This window comes from Prionailurus bengalensis, chromosome E2, assembly GCF_016509475.1.
Source record: "Prionailurus bengalensis isolate Pbe53 chromosome E2, Fcat_Pben_1.1_paternal_pri, whole genome shotgun sequence".
Classification (NCBI taxonomy): Eukaryota; Metazoa; Chordata; class Mammalia; order Carnivora; family Felidae; genus Prionailurus; species Prionailurus bengalensis.
This window is the reverse complement of record NC_057352.1, coordinates 8,999,821-9,019,170: the sequence shown is the minus strand read 5'-3', so window position 1 is coordinate 9,019,170 and position 19,350 is coordinate 8,999,821. Positions and strand designations below refer to the sequence as shown.

At 49.4% G+C, this 19,350-nt stretch overlaps 1 protein-coding gene across 2 annotated transcripts in view; it reads left to right on the top strand.

Annotated features, from left to right (window-relative positions):
- Nucleotides 1–15,003, top strand: part of TRPM4 (transient receptor potential cation channel subfamily M member 4) — a 40,271-nt gene extending 25,268 nt beyond the window's left edge. For both annotated transcript variants that reach the window (XM_043600303.1, XM_043600302.1), the window contains 9 exons: nucleotides 2,678–3,109; nucleotides 8,850–8,982; nucleotides 9,138–9,312; nucleotides 9,561–9,738; nucleotides 13,342–13,535; nucleotides 13,734–13,866; nucleotides 14,112–14,184; nucleotides 14,270–14,375; nucleotides 14,637–15,003. In XM_043600303.1, the coding sequence (XP_043456238.1) occupies nucleotides 2,678–3,109; nucleotides 8,850–8,982; nucleotides 9,138–9,312; nucleotides 9,561–9,738; nucleotides 13,342–13,535; nucleotides 13,734–13,866; nucleotides 14,112–14,184; nucleotides 14,270–14,375; nucleotides 14,637–14,641 (1,429 nt within the window). In that variant the 3' untranslated portion in view covers nucleotides 14,642–15,003. The remainder of the gene's footprint in view (nucleotides 1–2,677; nucleotides 3,110–8,849; nucleotides 8,983–9,137; nucleotides 9,313–9,560; nucleotides 9,739–13,341; nucleotides 13,536–13,733; nucleotides 13,867–14,111; nucleotides 14,185–14,269; nucleotides 14,376–14,636) is intronic.
- The last annotated feature ends 4,347 nt before the right edge of the window (nucleotides 15,004–19,350 follow it).

Genomic DNA, 19,350 nt, shown 5'->3' with positions numbered 1-19,350 from the left:
GCGAGAGAGAGCAGGGGAGGGGCAGAGACAGAAAGGGAGACACAGAATCCGAAGCAGGCTCCGGGCTCTGAGCTGTCAGCACAGAGCCCGACGCGGGGCTCGAACTCACGAGCGGGGAGATCATGACTTGAGCTGAAGTCGGACGCCTCCACCGACTGAGCCACCACGCGCCACCCCCCCCCCCTTTTTTTAGTGTTTATTTTTGAGAGAGAGAGAGAGAGACAGAGACAGAGACACAGACTCTGTCTCTACTTTAGGCAGTTAGGTGAGAAGAGGGAGGGACCCTGGCCCCCAGTATCCCAGAAGAAAAAATGTTTCTGATAAGTGTTAGAAACATGACCGGCAGTCTCTAAAATCCACTACCTGTCTCGAGGAGCAAATTTAAATGTATGTATGTATACACACACGTATTTTTCCGAGATAACGCACAACGAATACGAAATATTTGTCAAGATGGAAGAGAAAGCTAAGAAAAAAATTGGGACCGCTGAGAAAAGTCCCCAGTGTCAGGATCAGTAACGATGTGCTCACCCAGTGAGCTCCCGACTTTTGCACCATGATGATGGTGACAGTGACGGCGACCATAGCTGATGTCCTGGAACACTCGCAGTGGGCAGCCAGGGTGCTAAATCCTTTTGAAAATCAGTTTCATTCCCTCAACAGCCCTATGCCGTAGAGTCTGTTATTTGAGGATGAAATGACTGAGGGACTAAGTCACTCGCCTCAGCTCATGTGACCGGTAGATGGGGGAGCTGGGATTTGAACCAGCTTCTTGTTCCTGAAGCCGTCCGTGCTCTTAACCGCTGTGGAGAGCCACCTCCATGGAGAGCTTTGTAGAAAGACAGAGTCCCGGATGCCTCCTCAGGGAGGCTCGGGATGCGCCCAGGAAACTGTGTGACCCGGCCGTGCCTGATTCAAGATGGCGGACGGCGGGGAGCCTTCTGACCCACCACGCGGTCTTGGGTCCCAGGGCCCCACGGAGGGTGAAATGCCAGATAACAGGTCTCTTTTCCTTTGACCCTAGGGAACTTTCTGTCCTCTCTGCATCTCACTCGCTTTAGCTTTTACAGTTCTTTCCTCTTGTTTTCTTGAGGGCAGCTTTTGCTGAGATAAAATTCACATTCAGTCCACCCATTGAAGGGGTTACGATTCAGTGGTTTTTAGTATGTTCACAGGATTGTGCCGTTGTCACCACAATGAACCTGAAAACACTGTCGCTGCCACAAGAAACCCTGTACCCGTTAAGGGTCACTCTTCATTCCTCCCTCCCCCCAGCCCTGGGGGGCCAATAATTGGTTTTCTGTGTCTACGAATTTCCCTATTCCTGACGTTTTGTATAAATGGGGCCATACACTATGTGGTCTTTTATGATTGGCTTCATTAACTTATCATCACGTTTTCAAGATTTATCCATGTTGTAACACGTGTCAGTCAGTGCTCCATCCCTTTATATCGCTAAATAATATTCTGGTGTGTGGCCACACCATATTTTACTTATCCATGGATAAGCAGGTGGACCTTTGGGTTGTTTCCACTCTGGGGCTATTATCTTTCTTCTTGGTTTATATATACACCTTTTTTTTTTTTAATGTTTATTTTTGAGAGAGAGAGAGACAGACAGACAGACAGACAGCATGACTGGGGAAGGGGCAGAGAGAGGGAGACAGAACGTGAAGCAGGCTCCAGGCTCTGAGCTGTCAGCACAGAGCCTGACATGGGGCTCAGACCCATGAACTATGACATCATGACCTGAGCTGCAGTCAGACACTCAACCGACTGAGCCACCCAGGTGCCCCTTCTGCTTGGTTTATAAAAAGAAGATGCCTTTCCAAGCCAATTTAATTTTCCTGTTAGCTTTCTGAGTTTACTATTAATTTGCATTATTCATGTTGGCTTTTTAAAAAATAAAGTTTATTCATTTATTTTTAGAGAGAGGGAGGGAGAGAATCCCAAGCAGGCTCCAAGTTGTCAGCACAGAACCCAATGCTGGGCTTGAACTCACAAACCATGAGATCATGACCTGAGCCGAAATCTAGAGTTGGAAGCTTAACCAACGGAGCCACCCTGATGCTCCTATTTTGGCGTTTTTGATCTGAGGTCGGAGTTAAGAGTCAGGCTGAAATTGGGACAGAGGATCAGAACTTGGAGGAGAAGGGTCAGAGACAGGAGTGGACCGAGGAGGTCAGAATCCAGAAGCCAAATACGGCTGTGTGGTCCGAGGTCAGATCCGGAGAACACTGGGCCAGACAGCCTGACATCAGAATTTGTGGGTCAGAAGTTAATGTTCAGGGACAGCGCTGTCTAACCTGGGGAGCCGAGATCATGAAAGTGAGGGGGGTCAGAGGTCAGGGGGATGGTCCAAAGTCAGAGAGTCCGAGGCTATGAAGGTGAAGGAAGAGGGAGTCGGCAGTCAGACACGGGTCAGAGGCCAGAGGGTGGAGAAAGTCAGAGGTAGAAAGTCAGCAGTCTTGATGGTAGGAGATTTCAGAGGTCAGGGGTTAGATACACGGGTCAGAAGTCAAGGCGATGGCAGGCAGCCGACTTGGTTTCAGGTCCGGCAGGGTTAGAAGTCAGATGGGAAAGGTGAGAGGTCTTGATGATGGGGAAGAGGGGCTCAGAGGTCAGGCTGAGCCCTCCTCCCCCCTCTCCCCTCCCCCCCCCCCCCCCCCCCCCGCAGGCTGGCAGAGCCCCCTGAGCAGACCCCCGTGGGGACGCTGACGCGGCCTGGACGCAGGGGCTGCTGCGGGAGGTGCCCCCCACGCCTGCGCCGCTGGCCCCAGTTCTGGGGGGCGCCGGTGACCGCCTTCATGGGCAACGTGGTCAGTTACCTCCTCTTCCTGCTGCTCTTCGCCCACGTGCTGCTCGTCGACTTCCGGCCCGAGCCGCCCGCCGCCCCGGAGCTGCTGCTCTACTTCTGGGCCTTCACCCTGCTCTGCGAGGAGTTCCGCCAGGGCCTGGGCGGCGGCTGGGGCAGCCTGGCCACCGGGGGGCCCGGCCCGGGGCCCCGCCGGGCCCCGCTGCGCCACCGGCTGCACCTCTACCTCGCGGACGCCTGGAACCAGTGCGACCTGGTGGCCCTCACCTGCTTCCTCCTCGGCGTGGGCTGCCGGTGAGTGTCCCCGTGACCTTGGGCCGCGGGCCCTCCCCGCTGGGCTGGAGCCGGCTCCGCTTTTTCTTGAAAAGCAGGCAACCCCTTCTTGCTGGAAGGCACCCACCGCGGAACCGCGGGCCCCCAGCAGTTTGCTCGCGTGTGGGAATCCGGCTTGAGGGACGTGGGGATCGGGGCAAGAACCGCACGGTGGTTGTTGCTGTTCTAGATCTGCAGGCTCTCGGGCTTTTCCCTAGTCCTTGAACCTGGCCCCACAGCTGCAGCACCAGCTGGTGGACCGGAGTCCTCCCCCCAGACACCCGGCCGGGCGCGGACAGCATCCTGGCCGTCTCCCCTCCTCTGTCCTCCTGCCCACCCCCCCATTGGATCCCCTCTCCCTCCCGCCCCCCCCCCCCGCCCCCGCCCCAGCCTCCTGGACGCCCCTCTCCCCTCCAGTCCATCTCCCGTGGGGCCCGCAAGGGTCTTTCTACTCCCAGAACTGACCCGTGGCTGCCCAGCACCCCTGCACTTGGCACTGGGAGCCCTGGACGGTCCTGGCGCGCCCATCTCTCCCAGCCTGTGCCCCCATTTCTTTCTCTTTTCTTCATCCGGGCTCCGGCCCCTCCAAGCAGCTCGCAGTTCCTTCCTCACAGCCACGGGGGCTTTGACCTTGATCCTAAATATTTTCAATCTGTGCAATTACAAAATTGGAATCAGAATTTGACCAGGACAGATGAGTTCTTATCAAGGAAGTGTTTTCCAGTTTCTTCAAACTTCCTCGGTCAGTTTTATATGCAGGGCAGTTAAACTAATTAATTTTCTTTTTCCTTCTTTTCTTTTTCTTTTCTTTTCTTTTCTTTTTCTTCTTTCTTTCTTTCTTCTTCTTCTTTTTTTTAATGTTTATTTATTTTTGAGAGAGGGAGAGAGAGAGCACGCACAAGCAGGGGAGGGAGACACAGAATCTGAAACGGGCTCCAGGCTCCAAGCTGTCAGCACAGAGCCAGAGGGGAGGCTTGAACTCAGGAACCCTGAGATCATGGCCTGAGCTGAAGTCGAGGCTTCACCGACTGAGCCACCCAAGCACTCCATATTGTTATTTTTATTTTCAGTTTCTGAAATTACTTCAACCTCATGAATTATTATTTGGGTTAAGTCGTACCACAAATATTGGGCTTATCATTTGTGTTATTGTCTGTATCGAATTTTGCCCAAACCTAGGTTCTGGGTTTGTGAATTTTACTTTGTGGCTTTGATTCATTCATGTCCAGTTTTCCTGGGTCAAATTTTATAGATTCACATTTATATTTAAGTTTTTTAAATTAAAAAAAAAAAATTTAGAGGGGGGGGGCAAGTGCAAGAGTGGGGGAGGGGCAGAGAAAGAGAGAATCTTAAGTAGGCTCCTCGCTCAGTGCAGAGCCTGACTGGGGGTTTGATTCCATCACCCTCGTGAGTTCGAGCCCTGCATCGGACTCTCTGCTGTCAGTGCAGTGCCCGCTTCGGATCCTCTGTCCCCCTTTCTCTCTCTGTCCCTCCCCGCCCCCCCAAAAATGTATAAACATTAAAAGAAAAAAAAATTGTCAGGAATTCACCTCAAATATTTCTGTCGCCAAGACTGGGCTGTGTAATGTTAGTTCATTTCTTCCATGGTTTCCAGATCATACTGTGTGGTGCCCAGGGAAAGGGCAGGGGCATGTCAACACATCCTTGGGGACAAATTGTCGTGTCTTTGAGTCTCGCTGTTCCCCTTTCTCGAAACCCTTTTCCCTCTTCTCCTTGGCCAAACCAATGCCTCCGCTTCCTTTAGGCCTCAGTTTTGCTGCCTCTGTCTCTGGAAGGCTTCCTTTATCCTTGCCAGACTCCGGGTCCCTCCCGTGTGCCTCCCTCCTGTCCTGAGGTCACCCCAAATGGTGCTGTCAGTATGGCTTGTGCTGTCTTTGTCCTCACACAAGATTATAAACACGACAGCATCTCCCAGCAACTTAAAATGTCTTTGAAATACAGTCTCTTATCAAAGAAATGCAGAACGATGTCCTCAGTGAACAGAATTAAATAAAAGAAAGGCACAGAACAGAAACCGACATTATTCTTCAGTCTTTCCGAGAGGCCTCACTCTTCCATCCACGGTCGCCATCAAGAGTTTGGTGCACGTTCTGCCTGGTCTTTCTTTTGTTTTAATGTTGATTTATTTATTTTTGAGAGAGAGGGAGAGGGAGACAGAATCCCAAGCAGGCTCTGTGCTGTCAGCGCAGAGCCCAGTGCGGGGCTCGAACTCACGACCCCTGAGATATGACCTGAGCCGAAATCAAGAGTCGGACGCTTAACCGGCCGAGCCACCCAGGCGCCCCACATTCTGCCTGTTCTTTTTCTGTGCTTTTACATGGACAGAGACACATACGTTTACACACAAATGACATTATATTTGCGGTAGTTTTCGCCAACTTTTTTTTTCCGCTCTTCGGTATGTCCTGCCATCCTTTCCATGACCGTGTTTGCAGATATACCTTGGTCTTTGAACATGTGTCATCCGGTTCCAGAAGAAGGGGGTTTCAGCCGCCGTTGGCTACAGATTAGACAAGACCGACTTCTCCTGGCCAGAGTGTATTGAATGAATGAGTTCTTTTCATAAGGCAGGGAGACTGAATTTCTAAACTGGAAGAGGTAGAAATCTGGCCGAAAGTCTTGCCACAAAGTCTCTTTCATTTTCTACTCAAGATAACAGGAAGTTATAATCAGGTATTAGCTGATGAGGTTTCTTTCTTTTTTTTTTTTTTTTAAATAAAGTCCCAGGGGCGCCTGGGTGGCTCAGTTGGTTAAGCGACCGACTTCGGCTCAGGTCATGATCTCACTGTTCGTGGGTTCGAACCTCACGTCAGGCTCTGTGCTGACAGCTCAGAGTCTGGAGCCTGCTTCGGATTCTGTGTCTCTCTCTCTCTTTCAAAAATAAACATTAAAAGAAAATACATGTCCGTTTATGTTTGTTGATCTTTTACATATGTGTATGGGTAGGTGCTCTCTGAACCCTTGTTATTGTTTTTCTTTTTAAGTTTATTTATTTTATGTATTTGTTTATTTTGAGAGAGAGAGTGTGGGAGGGGCAGAGAGAGAGAGAGAGAGAGAATCCCAAGGAGGCTCTACACTGTCAGCCGACTTGAACTCAGGATCCATGAGATCGCCACCTGAGCCAAAGCCAAGAGTCAGATGCTTAACCAACTAAGCCACTCAGGTGACCCTGGTTTTTTTTTTTTTTTTTTTTTTTAATGTTTGTTTATTTTTGAAGGAGAGAGAGACAGAGTATGAGTGGGAGAGGGGCAGAGAGAGAAGGAGACACGGAATCCGAAGCAGGCTTCAGTCTCTGAGCTGTCAGCACAGAGCCCGACGTGGGGCTTGAACTCACAAACTGTGAGATCATGACCTGAGCTGAAGTCAGTCACTCAACTGACTGAGCCACCCAGGCACCCCTAAAGAATTTTTTTTAATCATTTATTTTTGAGAGAGAGAGAGTGGGGGAGGGGCAGAGAGAGGGGGGCGGGGAGACACAGAATCTGAAGAAGGCTCCAATGTCCAGGCTGTGAGCACAGAGCCTAATGGGGGGCCCAAACCTACGAACCATGAGATCGTGACCTGAGCCCAAGTCGGATGCTTAACTGACTAAGCCACCCAGGTGCCCCTAAAGATTTTAAGTGATCACATCCGATAAGGGGCTCAAACTCACAACCCCAAGATCAAGAGTCCTATGCTCTACTGACTGAGCCAGCCAGGCACCACGAACTCTTGGATTTGTTCTCAATATCTTCCCACGGTCTGTAGCTTGTCTTTTCACTTTTGTATATTATTATTATTATTATTTTATTTTATTTTATTTTTTAAAGTAGGCTCCATACCCAACGTGGGGCTGGAACTTACGACCGTGAGATCAGAAGTTGGATGCCCTTATCGACTCAGCCAGCCAGGCACCTCGCTTTTGTATATTATCCTTTTTTTTTTTTTTGTCATCATTATCTGTAAATTGCTCCCTTTCTCTGAATAGTTCCGCATTTTGTTTGTCTGTTTGTTTGTTTGTTTGTTTGTTTATTGGCACAAGTGAGCGAGGGGCAGAGAGGAGAGAATCCCAGGAAGGGCAGAGGGAGAGAAAGAGAGAGAGGGAAGCAGCGTTCATATTTTTACCCGAATTGGGGCTCCAGCTCGCCCAAAGTGGAGCTCAAGCTCCCTCGATGTGGGACTTGAACTCACGAACCATGAGATCATGACGTGAGCCAAAGTCAGATGCCGAACAACTGAGCCACCCCGGCGCCCCTTGTATATTATCCTGAACATTTTTTTACTCTTTAAGTTTTCATGCTGAAATACCCCGAGACTTACAACAAATGCTGCAGCAACAGTACAGAGAATTCCTCCACACCTTTCACCGGGATCCCCAAGTGTTAACATCTTGCATTACCCAAACCAGGAAATTCTTATTCAAATCCCTCCGTTGTCCCACTGATGTCCTTTTTCTGCTCCAGGAGCCAATCCAGTTCGCCAGTCCTTTGGCCCTTATGATCTTAACACCCTTGGACAGTCCAGACCAGTTACTGTGTACGATTTGGCTCTATTTGAGTTAGTCTCGGGTTCCCTCACGAGCAAACGTAGGCGATGCGTTTTTGGCAAACAGCGTTGCCCTTCACTGTCGGTCGTATTTATGTTACCTTTTGCTGCAAGGAAGTTTCACATGTCCAGGTTGTCAAATTAATCTGTCTTTTCCTTTAGTGTGATCTTATATATATCACTTGCATAAAAGGCTTCGCTTGTTATGTGACAGCTCATCCTCTGAAGCCCAGGAAGGAATTCTTCTATAGTTTTGTCAGATTTTATTTTATTAAAAAAAAAAAAATTTAGGGGCGCCTGGGTGGCGCAGTCGGTTAGGCGTCCGACTTCAGCCAGGTCACGATCTCGTGGTCCGGGAGTTCGAGCCCCGCGTCAGGCTCTGGGCTGATGGCTCAGAGCCTGGAGCCTGTTTCCGATTCTGTGTCTCCCTCTGTCTCTGCCCCTCCCCCATTCGTGCTCTGTCTCTCTCGGTCCCAAAAATAAATAAACGTTGAAAAAAAAATTAAAAAAAAAAAATTTAATGTTTTATTTATTTTTGAGACCGAGAGAGACAGAGCATGAGCAGGGGAGGGGCAGAGAGAGAGGGAGACACAGAATCCGAAGCAGACTCGGAGCTGTCGCACAGAGCCAGACGCGGAGCTCGAACTCACGACTGTGAGATCATGACCTGAGCTGAAGTCGGACGCTCAACCGACTGAGCCACCCAGGCGCCCCAGTTTTGTCAGATTTTAATGTGTTGCCTTTTACTCCGTTTTTTATCCATTCAGAGTTCAAGTACGTGATGCTGCAAAACAGGGATGTGATTCTTTATTTCCCCCATAGGATTGCTAAGGTTACTGGCCTTTGACCTTCCTCTGTGAATTGTGTGTTCTCTTTAACCACTCTCCCGTTAGGTCGTTTGTCTTCTGCTTACTGGTCTGCTGGAACTCTCTAGTGGGCCTCTTATAGGTTGGACAGGTATTCCGGCGGTTTTCCCAACTTGATTGTTACAGGGACCTCCCAAATTCTTGCCAAGGCCGTGGATTACGAAGCCGTTTTTAAGGGTGTGCGGGCGCCCCGCGGGGCTCAGCTTGGCCCTGTGAAACCTGGGTGAACCCCGGGGAAATCGGAGGGTCCCGGCTGCGGCCCCTCCCGAAGCCTGGTGTTGGTGACCCCTGCCGCGTCTCCTCGCACCCAGGCTGACCCCCGGCCTGTATGACCTGGGCCGCACTGTCCTCTGCCTCGACTTCATGGTCTTCACGCTGCGGCTGCTGCACATCTTCACGGTCAACAAACAACTGGGGCCCAAGATCGTCATCGTGAACAAGATGGTGAGGGGGGCGGGGCCCGGGGGCGGGTCCAGAGGAGGGAAGGGGCGGGGCAGGGAGGCTGGGAACACGTGCACGGAACAGAGTGGGGGTGGAGCTTCGGTCCCAGGGGGCGGGGCCAGACTTCGTCTCGTTTCCCGCCCCCCTCCTCCACACAGATGAAGGACGTGTTCTTCTTCCTCTTCTTCCTCGGTGTGTGGCTGGTTGCCTACGGGGTGGCCACGGAGGGGCTCCTTAGGCCCCGGGATCGTGACCTCCCGAATATCCTGCGCCGTGTTTTCTACCGGCCCTACCTTCAGATCTTTGGGCAGATCCCCCAGGAGGACATGGATGGTATGGAGGATGAGAGGGCTTGACACCCTCCCTCGGGGCTCCCTACCAGTCCCCCTGTCTCTGGGTCTCTATACCCCTCTCTTTAAGTCTCTGCCTCGCTCTCCCTAGGCCTCTGGGTGGCCCCGTGCCATCTCTATGGGATTCTGTCTCCCTCTCTCAGGGTCTCTGCTCCCCCACGCCCCCCTGAATTTTTGTTTTTCTTCGGTCTCTGTCTCCCTGGCCCCATCTCTGAGTGTCTCCCTTTACAGTGGCCCTCATGGAGCATGTCAACTGCTCGTCGGAGCAGGGCTTCTGGGCACGCCCACTGGGGGCCCAGGCAGGCTCCTGCGTCTCGCTTTATGCCAACTGGCTGGTGATTCTCCTCCTCATCATTTTCCTGCTCGTGGCCAACATCCTGCTGCTGAATTTGCTCATCGCCATGTTCAGGTGAGACCTGACTGCTCTCTGATCTGACCTCACCCAGCATGACCCTTGACCGCAGCGTGACCCTCAATCCCAGCTTGACCCTGTCCCCAGCATGATTGGTGATTCCAGCCTAAGCAATTCTGTTTTTAGTCCTTGAATTCTGACTCGGATCTAATGCTGGCTTGGGGGGCACCTGGGTGGCTCAATCAGTTAAGCGTCTCTTGATTTGGGTTCAGGTCTCCCTGAACCCATGGGTTCATGAGTTGGAGCCTCGCATCGGGCTCTGTGCTGATAGAGAGGAGCCTGCTTGGGATTCTCTCTCTCCCTCTCTCTTTGCCCCTTCCCCCCGACTCTCTCTCTCAAAGTAAATGAATAACCTTAAAAAAAACAACAGTGAAATATCAGTTCATATCATACCAACTAACTCGGATGGCTATAATTTTGTTTTTAAGTTTATTTTGAGAGAGAGAGAGCACAAGCAGGGGAGGGGAAGAGAGAGAGAGGGAGAGAGAGAAGCCCAAGTAGGCTCTGCTCTGTCAGCTTGGAACCATGTGATCATGACCTGAGCCGAAACCAAGAGTCAGATGCTGAGCCGACTGAGCCACCCAGGCGCCCCTCACTCTGGTTTTGGTTTGCGTTGCCCTAATGACCAATGATGGTTAGCATCTTTCCATGTGCTTATTGTCCATTGCACTTCTTTGGAGAAATGTCTGTTCAGGTCTTTTGCCTGTTTATAAACTGGGCTGTCTTTTTGTTGTTGAGTTGTAGCAATTCTTCACATATTTTGGATGTAAACTCCTATCAGATATGTGATATGTAAATATTTTCTCCTTTTCTGTTGGTTGTCTTTTCCTGTTCTTGACAATCCCGTTTAATGCACAAAAGCTTTAAATTTTATTAACTGTACTATTGGTGTCATATCTAAGGACTCATCAGTAAATCCAAGGTCATAAAGATTCACTCCTATGTTTTATAGTTTTAGCTCTTCTATTCAGGTTGTTGGTCTGTTTCAACTCGATTTTTGTACATGGTATGAGCTAGGGGTCCAACTTCATGCTTTTTGGCTTGCAGAAATCCAGTACTTACAGGTCTGTGTTCAAGAGACTGTTTTTTCCCCATTGAGTGGACTTGTCACCCTTGTTAAAAATCATTTGGCCGGGGCGCCTGGGTGGCTCAGTTGGTTGAGCTTCCGACTTCGGCTCAGGTCATGACACAGAATCGGAAGCAGGCTCCAGGCTCTGAGCTGTCAGCACAGAGCCCCATGCGGGGCTCAAACCCACGAACTGCGAGATCACCTGAGCCAAAGTCGGACGCCCGACCGACTGAGCCACCCAGGCGCCCCTCAACATACCTCTTTTGAGGGGGAAGGGGACACAATTCAACTCCTAATGTTCATAGATGTATAGGTTTATTTCTGGACCCTTATTTCTGTTCCATTGGTTGATATGTCTATCTTATGCCAGTACAACCACACTGTTTTGATTGTGTAGGAAATTTTGAAATTAGGAAGTGTGAGTCCTTCAACTTTGTTCTTTTTCAAGATTGTTTTGGCTACTCAGGGTCTCTTGCAATTCCCTATTCATTTGTGGATCGGCTTTTACTTTTCTGCAGAAAAGGCTGTTGGAATTTTTGTATGAATTGTGTTGAATCTGTAGATTGCTTTGGATAGTATTGGGATGTTAACAATAGTAAGTTTTTGGATTCACGAACACAGGTTGTCTTTCCATGTGTTTAGATGTTCTTTTAAATATCTTTTAGTATTGTTTTGTAATTTTCAGTGTAGAAGTCTTTTGCCTTGGTTAAATTTATTCCTAGGTGTTTTATTCTTTTAGATTCTATTATAAATGGAACTGCTTTCTAAATTTCCTTTTTGGATTGTTCATTGCAGGTGTATGGAAACACAGTTGATTTTTGGTTGGTGATCTCGTACCCTGCAACTTTGCTGAATTTGTTTGTTATTGTGATTCTCTGAGATGTTTTAGAAAATGTTTTATTTTTATTTTATTTTATTTTTTGAGAGAGGGCAAGTGGGGGACGGGCAGAGAGAGGAGGACAGAGGATCTGAAGCAGGCTTTGTGCTGGCCGCAGACAGCCTGATGTGGGGCTCCAGCTCACGAACTGTGAGATCCTGTCTTGACCCAAAGTCTGACGCTAAACCAACTGAGCCAACTAGGTGCCCCTCTGAGATTTTTGATATATAGGAGCATGTCATTTGTGACTAGAAATAGTTTTACTTCATTTCCGATTTGTATGCGTTTTCTTTTTCTTGTTTAATTGCTCTGGCTGGCACTTTCAGTCCAATGATGAATAGCATGGTGAGACTGGGCATCCTTGTCTTATTCCTTATTTTAGCAGGAAGTTTTCAGTCTTTCTTCATTGAATATTTTGTAGGCTTTAGGTTTTTCATAATTATCCTTTACTATGTTGAGGAATTTTCCTTTCAGTCCTGTTCTAAGTCAAAAGGAAAAAAAATTTTTTTTTTTTTTTTTTATCACAAAAGGGTGTTGGATTTTGTCCTACGCCTTTTCTGTGTCTCTATGTCAGTTGAGATGATCATGTGAGATAATCATGTTTTTTTTTTTTGTTTTTTTTTCTCTATGAAGGCGGTGTGTTGTATTGATTTTTGTATGTTGAACCACCTTTGTATTACTGGGATAAATCACTTGGTCATGGTGTATAATCCTTTTAATATGCTGCTGAATTCGGTTTGCTAGTATTTTGTTGAGGGTATTTGCATGTATATTCATAAAAAATATTTATCTGTAATTTTGTTTTCTTGTGATATCTTTATCTGGGTAACCTCACTGGCCTCATAGAAGGAGTCAGGAACTGTTCTCTCTTAATTTTTTTGGAGAATTTGAGAAGAATTGGTGTTAATGCTTTCTTTCTTTCTTTCTTTCTTTCTTTCTTTCTTTCTTTCTTTCTTTCTTTTTTTTGACTATTTGGTAAAATTCACCCGTGAAAACATCTGGGCCTGGGCTTTATTGTTGTTGGGACATTTTTTGGTGAGTGATTCAATCTCTTTACTTATTATAAGTCTTTTGAGGTTTTCTGTTTCTTCTTGAGTCAGTTTTGGTGATTTGTGTGTTTCTAGGAATTTGTCCCATTTATTTCATTTAGGTTATCTAATTTGTTGGCATACAATTGTGACAGTGTTCTCTTATAATCCTTTTTATTTCTGTAAGGTCGGTAGTAATGCCCTCATTTTCATTCTGATTATAGCTATTTGTGTTCAGCTGACTTTTTTTTCTTTTTCTTTTTTATGAGAGAGAGAGAGGAAGAGGGAGAGAGAGGGAGAGGGAGAGAGAAGCAGGCTGAGAGAATCCCAGGCAGGCTCCACGCTCAGCATGGAGCCTGACACAGGGTTTGATCTCACGACTGTGAGCCCCTGTGAGCCTAAATCAAGAGTTGGACTGCTAATTCATGACACCATGCCAACTTGACTCCTGACATCTGACCCTTGGCCCTCCTCACCCAGCTTCTAAGTGCATCCTGTAATACCTCTGACTTTATGGATTCCAATATCTGCCTGGTGCCTTGGACATCAAACATATTGTTCAACATCTAACGTTGGTCTCTTGCTGGCTTTGACCTCTGGTGACCCTTGACCTCTCGTCCCCATAGCTACACCTTCGGCAAAGTACAGGGAAACAGCGACCTCTATTGGAAGGCACAGCGCTACAGCCTCATCCGGGAATATCACTCTAGGCCTGCACTGGCCCCGCCCCTTATCGTTGTCTCGCACGTGCGCCTCCTCATCCGCCGACTACGCAGGCGCAGGGCCAGCTTGCCGTCCTCCCCGATCTTCGAACATTTTCGTGAGAGCGGGATTTGGTGAAAAACACAGGGGACGGGACCTGGAGAGAAAGAAGAGCATAGACAGGCGGGGGAAGGATACCCAGGTTCACTAGTGGGGCGGGTGTGCAATATTAGGGGGCGTGGCCTGGGAGGGCTCCCTCGGGATGCTTTGGGTAGGGAGGCGAGGTCGAGGACTCCATCCTTACTCTGCCCTCCAGGGGTCTACCTTTCGAAGGAAACAGAGCGGAAGCTGTTGACATGGGAGTCGGTGCAGAAGGAGAATTTCCTGCTGGCACGCGCCCGGGACAAGCGCGAGAGCGACTCAGAGCGTCTGAAGCGCACTTCGCAAAAGTGAGGGCGGGGCGGGCCGGGGACTGGGCTTCCTGCTTCGGGGGCGGATCTTGTGACTTGGGTTGAGTGGAACCCAGGGCAGGGCTAGAGAAGAGCGGTGCTCTAGGTGGAGCCTGCACGGGACAGGGTCCTGGAACTTTGGGGAGGGAGGCGGGGGGGGGGGGGGGACGGGACGGGGCTTTCCGAGGGTGGGGCTGGTGGGCTGGTGGTACTGGCCTGATGCCGTAGGTTGTCCCGGGTTGCAGGGTGGACACGGCATTGAAGCAGTTGAGACAGATCCGCGAGTATGAGCAGCGTCTCAAAGGGTTGGAACGGGAGGTGAGGACTTCCGGACCGGGCTGGGGGAGTATGGTCGGGGTGTGGGGTTTTGGTCTCGTTCCTTTACGTCCCTCCTGCTCCCAAGGTCCAGCACTGCAGCCGTGTCCTGGGCTGGGTGGCGGAAGCCCTGAGCCGCTCGGCATTGCTGCCCCCCGGGGGGCCACCGCCTCCAACCCCACCTGGGCCCAAAGGTCAGTGTTGTAGGGTCCACCTGTGTCTATCCCTAGCCTCTGTCACCACCACCGTGCTTTCTGGGTTCTGTGTTCCTCGATCCCTGAGTGTTTTTCTCACTTTGCCGCCCTTCCTTTGGCCCTGGGTCATTCTCTCAGTCTCCTTTGGGCTTTTCGTCCTTCTTGCTCCTTTTTTTTTTTTTTTTTTTTTTTGCCACTTTTCCATGTTTTTTCTGTCCTCTCCATCCCCACCATCTGTTCTCTCTTCTCTCTCTCCCCCAGACTGACCCCTGCTGGCAGACTTCAAGGAGTAGGCCCATAGGGCGTTTTTACTCCCCAAGTCCTAGCTGGTCTTGGACCCTTGCACCTCCTGGCCCTGTCCTCGAGGTGGGCCCCATGCTCATGGAGGACCACCTGGGCTGCTGTCAGGACCACCTCAGGGAGTGTCATCCGTTGGGACCACGGCAGGCCTGGTTCCCCATAGAACCAGTCCCAATGTAGAAGGATCGGCCTCTGGAACCCAGGCATTGACCTTCTGAAGGTCCTGCCACAGCCCACTGGGCAGAAGGCTGCAGGGTCCTTGGGATGCAGGGACCACAGATCCTACTTGTAGCTCCCCACACTGGGGAAATAAAGCCATTTGAGAGGAGTAGAGTCTGCTGCTTGATTCTTGGGGAAATGATGAGCGTGTGCCATTTGCTGGGCCGGGGCCGGGTTTGGGGTCATTGAGAAGTTTGTTGCTGTATTTTAGATAATTCCCGGTCTGTTCCCCCATCCCAGGCCCACTGTTGCTGTCTGACTTAGGCCCAGCATCTCTCTCTCTCTCTTTTAATGTTTATTTTTGAGAGAGAGAGAGTGCAAGCAGGGGAGAGGCAGATAGAGGATCTGAAGCGGGCTCTGTGCTGACAGCAGAGAGCCCATTGTGGGGGTTGAACTCACAAACCGTGAGGTCATGACCTGAGCCGAAATCGGACACTTAGCTGACGGAACCACCCAGGTGTCCCCAGGCCCAGCACATCTTGGCACTATTTTGTTGGTTTTCACTTTGGTGGGACAAAAACCCCCAACCATCTGCACCCCCTTAGTTTTTCCTTTCCAGTGGAAAAAGAACTCAGTGATAATAAGCAAATTATTTCCTGGAGAGGGGGTGGGTGGGTGCTGCGTACATCTGCTTTGGCAAGAGGGGAACAGATGATGCAAATTTGAGAAGCTCACTGCAGAAACGTCTTTAAAGAGTCTAATTAGTGGGAAATTGCAGGCCACGCACACATGGAATTGAGGCAAATATGCGTCATTATACATGCAGTTTAACTAAACAACCCATAACAACCTAAACTGGTAATGACAAGACTGAACTGACAGCAGTTATTAAATAGCAAGAAAACCACCAACAACCATCGCATCCAAAAATCAAAACCAAAACATCCTTCCTCCAAATTGGAAGAATTCCAACTATCTGGCACCTTCGGGTGCAGAATAGCTTTGAAATATTGCCAAGTGTTGTGTGGCAACCAGATTTCTCCGGAAGATGCTGAATTCTCACTAGCCCAAGTAGTAATAATATAAACGATGGTGGCAATATTAATACAGCACTGTTTGAAATTTTTAAATTTTCTAATTGCTTATTGCTGGTCTGCAGAAATACTGCTGATTTATTTTGTTCATCGATGTATTCTATGACTTTGCTAAATTCACTAGTATAATTTTCGCAGGTTCTTTGGGATTTTCTTTTTTTCTTAATTTGTAAAAAAATTTAATTTTTTTAATGTTTATTTTAGAAAGGAAGAGAGAGAAAAAGCGAGTGAGCAGGGGAGGGGCAGAGAGAGAGGGAGACACAGAATCCGAAGCAGGCTCCAGGCTCTGAGCTGTCAGCACACAGCCCGATGGATGTGGGGCTCGAACTCACAAACCGGGAGATTATGACCTGAGTCGAAGTCAGACACTTAAACGACTGAGCCACCAGATGTCCCCTATCCCCCCCAATTTTTTATTAGAGAGTGAACACGAGCAGGGGAAGGGCACAGAGATTTGTTTTCCAGTTTATTATTTATCCAGTTCCAGAAGTGTTCACTCCAAACAGGAACCTTGTACCCATGAAGAACTCACCGCTCATTCTTTTCCCCAGCCCCCGGCAACCACCATTCTGCTATCGCTTAGATTTGCCTATCCTGGATATTTCATACACATTGAATCAGAACATATGAGGTCCCCTGTGTTTGACTTGTTTCACTTAGCACAGTGTTTTCAAGGTTCATCGGTGTTGTATCAGAATTTCATGGCTTCCTGTGACTGAATAACATCCACGGTGTGGACTTACCACTTTTGTCCATTCATCCGTTGATGGACATTTGGATGGTTTCTACTTTTTGACGATTGTGAATAATGCTATGAACGTTCACGTACAAGGTTTTGTTTTTGTTTTGTTTTTTGAACAGTGTCTTCAGTTCCTTTGGGTGTGTGCCTAGAGTGCAATTGCTGATATTTCTATGTTTACCTTTTGGGGAACTGCCAAGCTGATTTTCACGGTGGCTGCAACATTTCACATTCCCACCCACCATGCCTGAGGTTCCGATTTCTTCAGATCCACACTGACACTTGGGACTTTCCATTTTCTTTGGTTATGGGTATTCTGGTGGGTGTGAAGTGGTATCTCGTTGTGGGCTTGATTTGCGTTCCCCTGATGATTAATGAATGACGTTGACCTTCTTCACCTGCGCTTGTCGGCCCTTTGTGCATCTTTGGAAGGAATGACTGTTAGCAATGAGCTCCACCACTTTCGTTGCGTTGCCTGCCACCCAATCACAGTTAACTAGGAATAGGTGGGTTTGAAATGAAGCCAAAAAGAAGGCCCCGTGACCCAAGTCATCACCTGAGGACTATGTGGGCTCAGACATTTCGTTAAACTACGAGTGGTTGGTCCTCAAGCCTCCAACAAGGATCAGCCTTTTGCGGCTCTTGTATAGCTCACAGGTGGAGATTTTGCTGAAGCTCCTTGGTCCATGTTCCCCAAGGAGAAAAACCTGAATTCAACTGAGGCACACTGGGGGAAAGTAAGCTGAAGTGACTGTTGGGTAGGGGCCCTGGGGCCAGTTCAACGTGCTGTTATGGCTTCTACTGGTACATGTTTCTCCGGCCCGTACTGTGAATGTCCTGTTGTCAGGGGATTCTCCCGTCCAGAGACTGGAGCACGTGCGGTCGTCTCCAGGGCGGTCTACAGAAATCGCAGGAATCCCAAAAGGAGAAAGGGGAATCCCGGTTTTCCTGTCCTCACGCCTGCCGCGGCCCTCAGGGAGGCCATTTCCCAGCACAACAGCGCCACCTGCTGACACAACCTCCATGAACGCACCTTTTAGGAAAAGGCGGCTGTTCCCGCTTCGCTGTGAAACACTCCTTGAAAGAGGAGGCCCCGCCCCTGGAGGCGTTGTGACTCTCTAGCCTTAAGTCTTCGTTTTGGGGTAGGTCAACTGGTAGTATCCACTGGGGTGCGGCAGCCACCCAACCCCAAAGCCAACCCGGGAAGACAGACTGAAATTTATAGTTAAGGTATTGGATGAGACTTTCTCTTTTCCCTACCCTCCACAAGCATCTGGTATTATTGGAACGATTTCCTCAAAATCAGTTCAGAATATATTTCGGACTACCTTCCTCGCGTTCTCCTGGTCCACACACCTTAGGTAGGCGGTTTGGTCCCTGAATGTGCGTGTTTCCGGAGAGGCTTCATCTCTTCCAGGCTGTCTCCTGGATAATGGCTGAGGCTGAAGGGGTGGGGGAGTTACAAAGACTTATTCTGAAAATTAAGGATTCTGGTTCCTGACCATTCTTGGGTCATCTTTCTGCTGGACAGCCTGGTGGTTCCAACCCTCTGGATGACAGCCTAGCCCAAAGCGGGCCAACTACGGAGTTCACACTAAATTCTGGTTTAGCCACCAGCATTTTCTTGTTGGCCTGACATGGCCCTAGATCAGAGGTTGGCAAACTACGGCCTGTTATCTCTGGCCCTTGAGCTAGGACTGATTTTTTTTTTTAACCTTTTTACAAGTTATAAAAAAAACAAATTAACAAAGAATATACAATAGAGGCCATATGTCCTGCAAAGCCAAAAATATTTATTATCTGGTCCTTTATAGGAAAGGTTTGCCGACTCCCGTCTGAGCTGCAGCTACTTGCTGATGCCACGCATGTGGCTTAACTTAGCCAATGTATGGTCATCCAAATCCAGGTTAAAACAACCCCCCTCACCCCTGCTGCAAGACCTCTTCCACCATAGCCGTTGCAGAGGGGCCAGAGGCTCCCACTCCACTTTCACCAAGATCGCCGCCCGCCGCGCCTCCCCACCCCCCACCCCCGGCACACAGGTCACCTCAAATGTCCTCGTTTTCGCCTCCATGCTTGTGGAAGCACCCACCTCAGACTGGGGAATGTAGGTCAAGAAGTGGTTAACCTGGTATGGAAATGAAAAAGAAAAGGTTCCCAGACTAGAAACCCGAGGACCTCAATTCTATTTGCACCTGAGTCACTGACTGGTTACTTGATCTCAGAGCAGCTGTTTCTCTTCTCTGAGCCTCCTGCAGTATCCACTCCCTGGAAGGAGAGGTGCGTGAAGGAGCCCAGCAAAGGGCCCGTCTTGTTGCCTTGTCTAAGTGCTAACAGAGGCCTGGGGGCTTCTGAGGTCCCAGAGGACCTGGGACTGCGTCCTCCATGCTGGGACTTCTCACCCCACAACCTCGCACAAAAAAACACCTTCTTGCTAGAGCCCTACGTGGGTTAAGATGCATCATCTACACTGGCTTTTATCTTACCCCGCCGGACTCTTGGCATACCTGGCCTGGGGTGGCCGGCCCTGGCTCGGAGAGGGGAAGAGACTCGGAGAGGGTGAGAGAGGGTACGGGGACCAGGCCCTCTCCACCCATCTCGTTTCCTGAGCCATGTCATCCCAGACCCAGGGTCCCTAGAGAGCAAGGGAGGAGGCAGGAAGGCCGGAGGGGTGAGTCTTAGA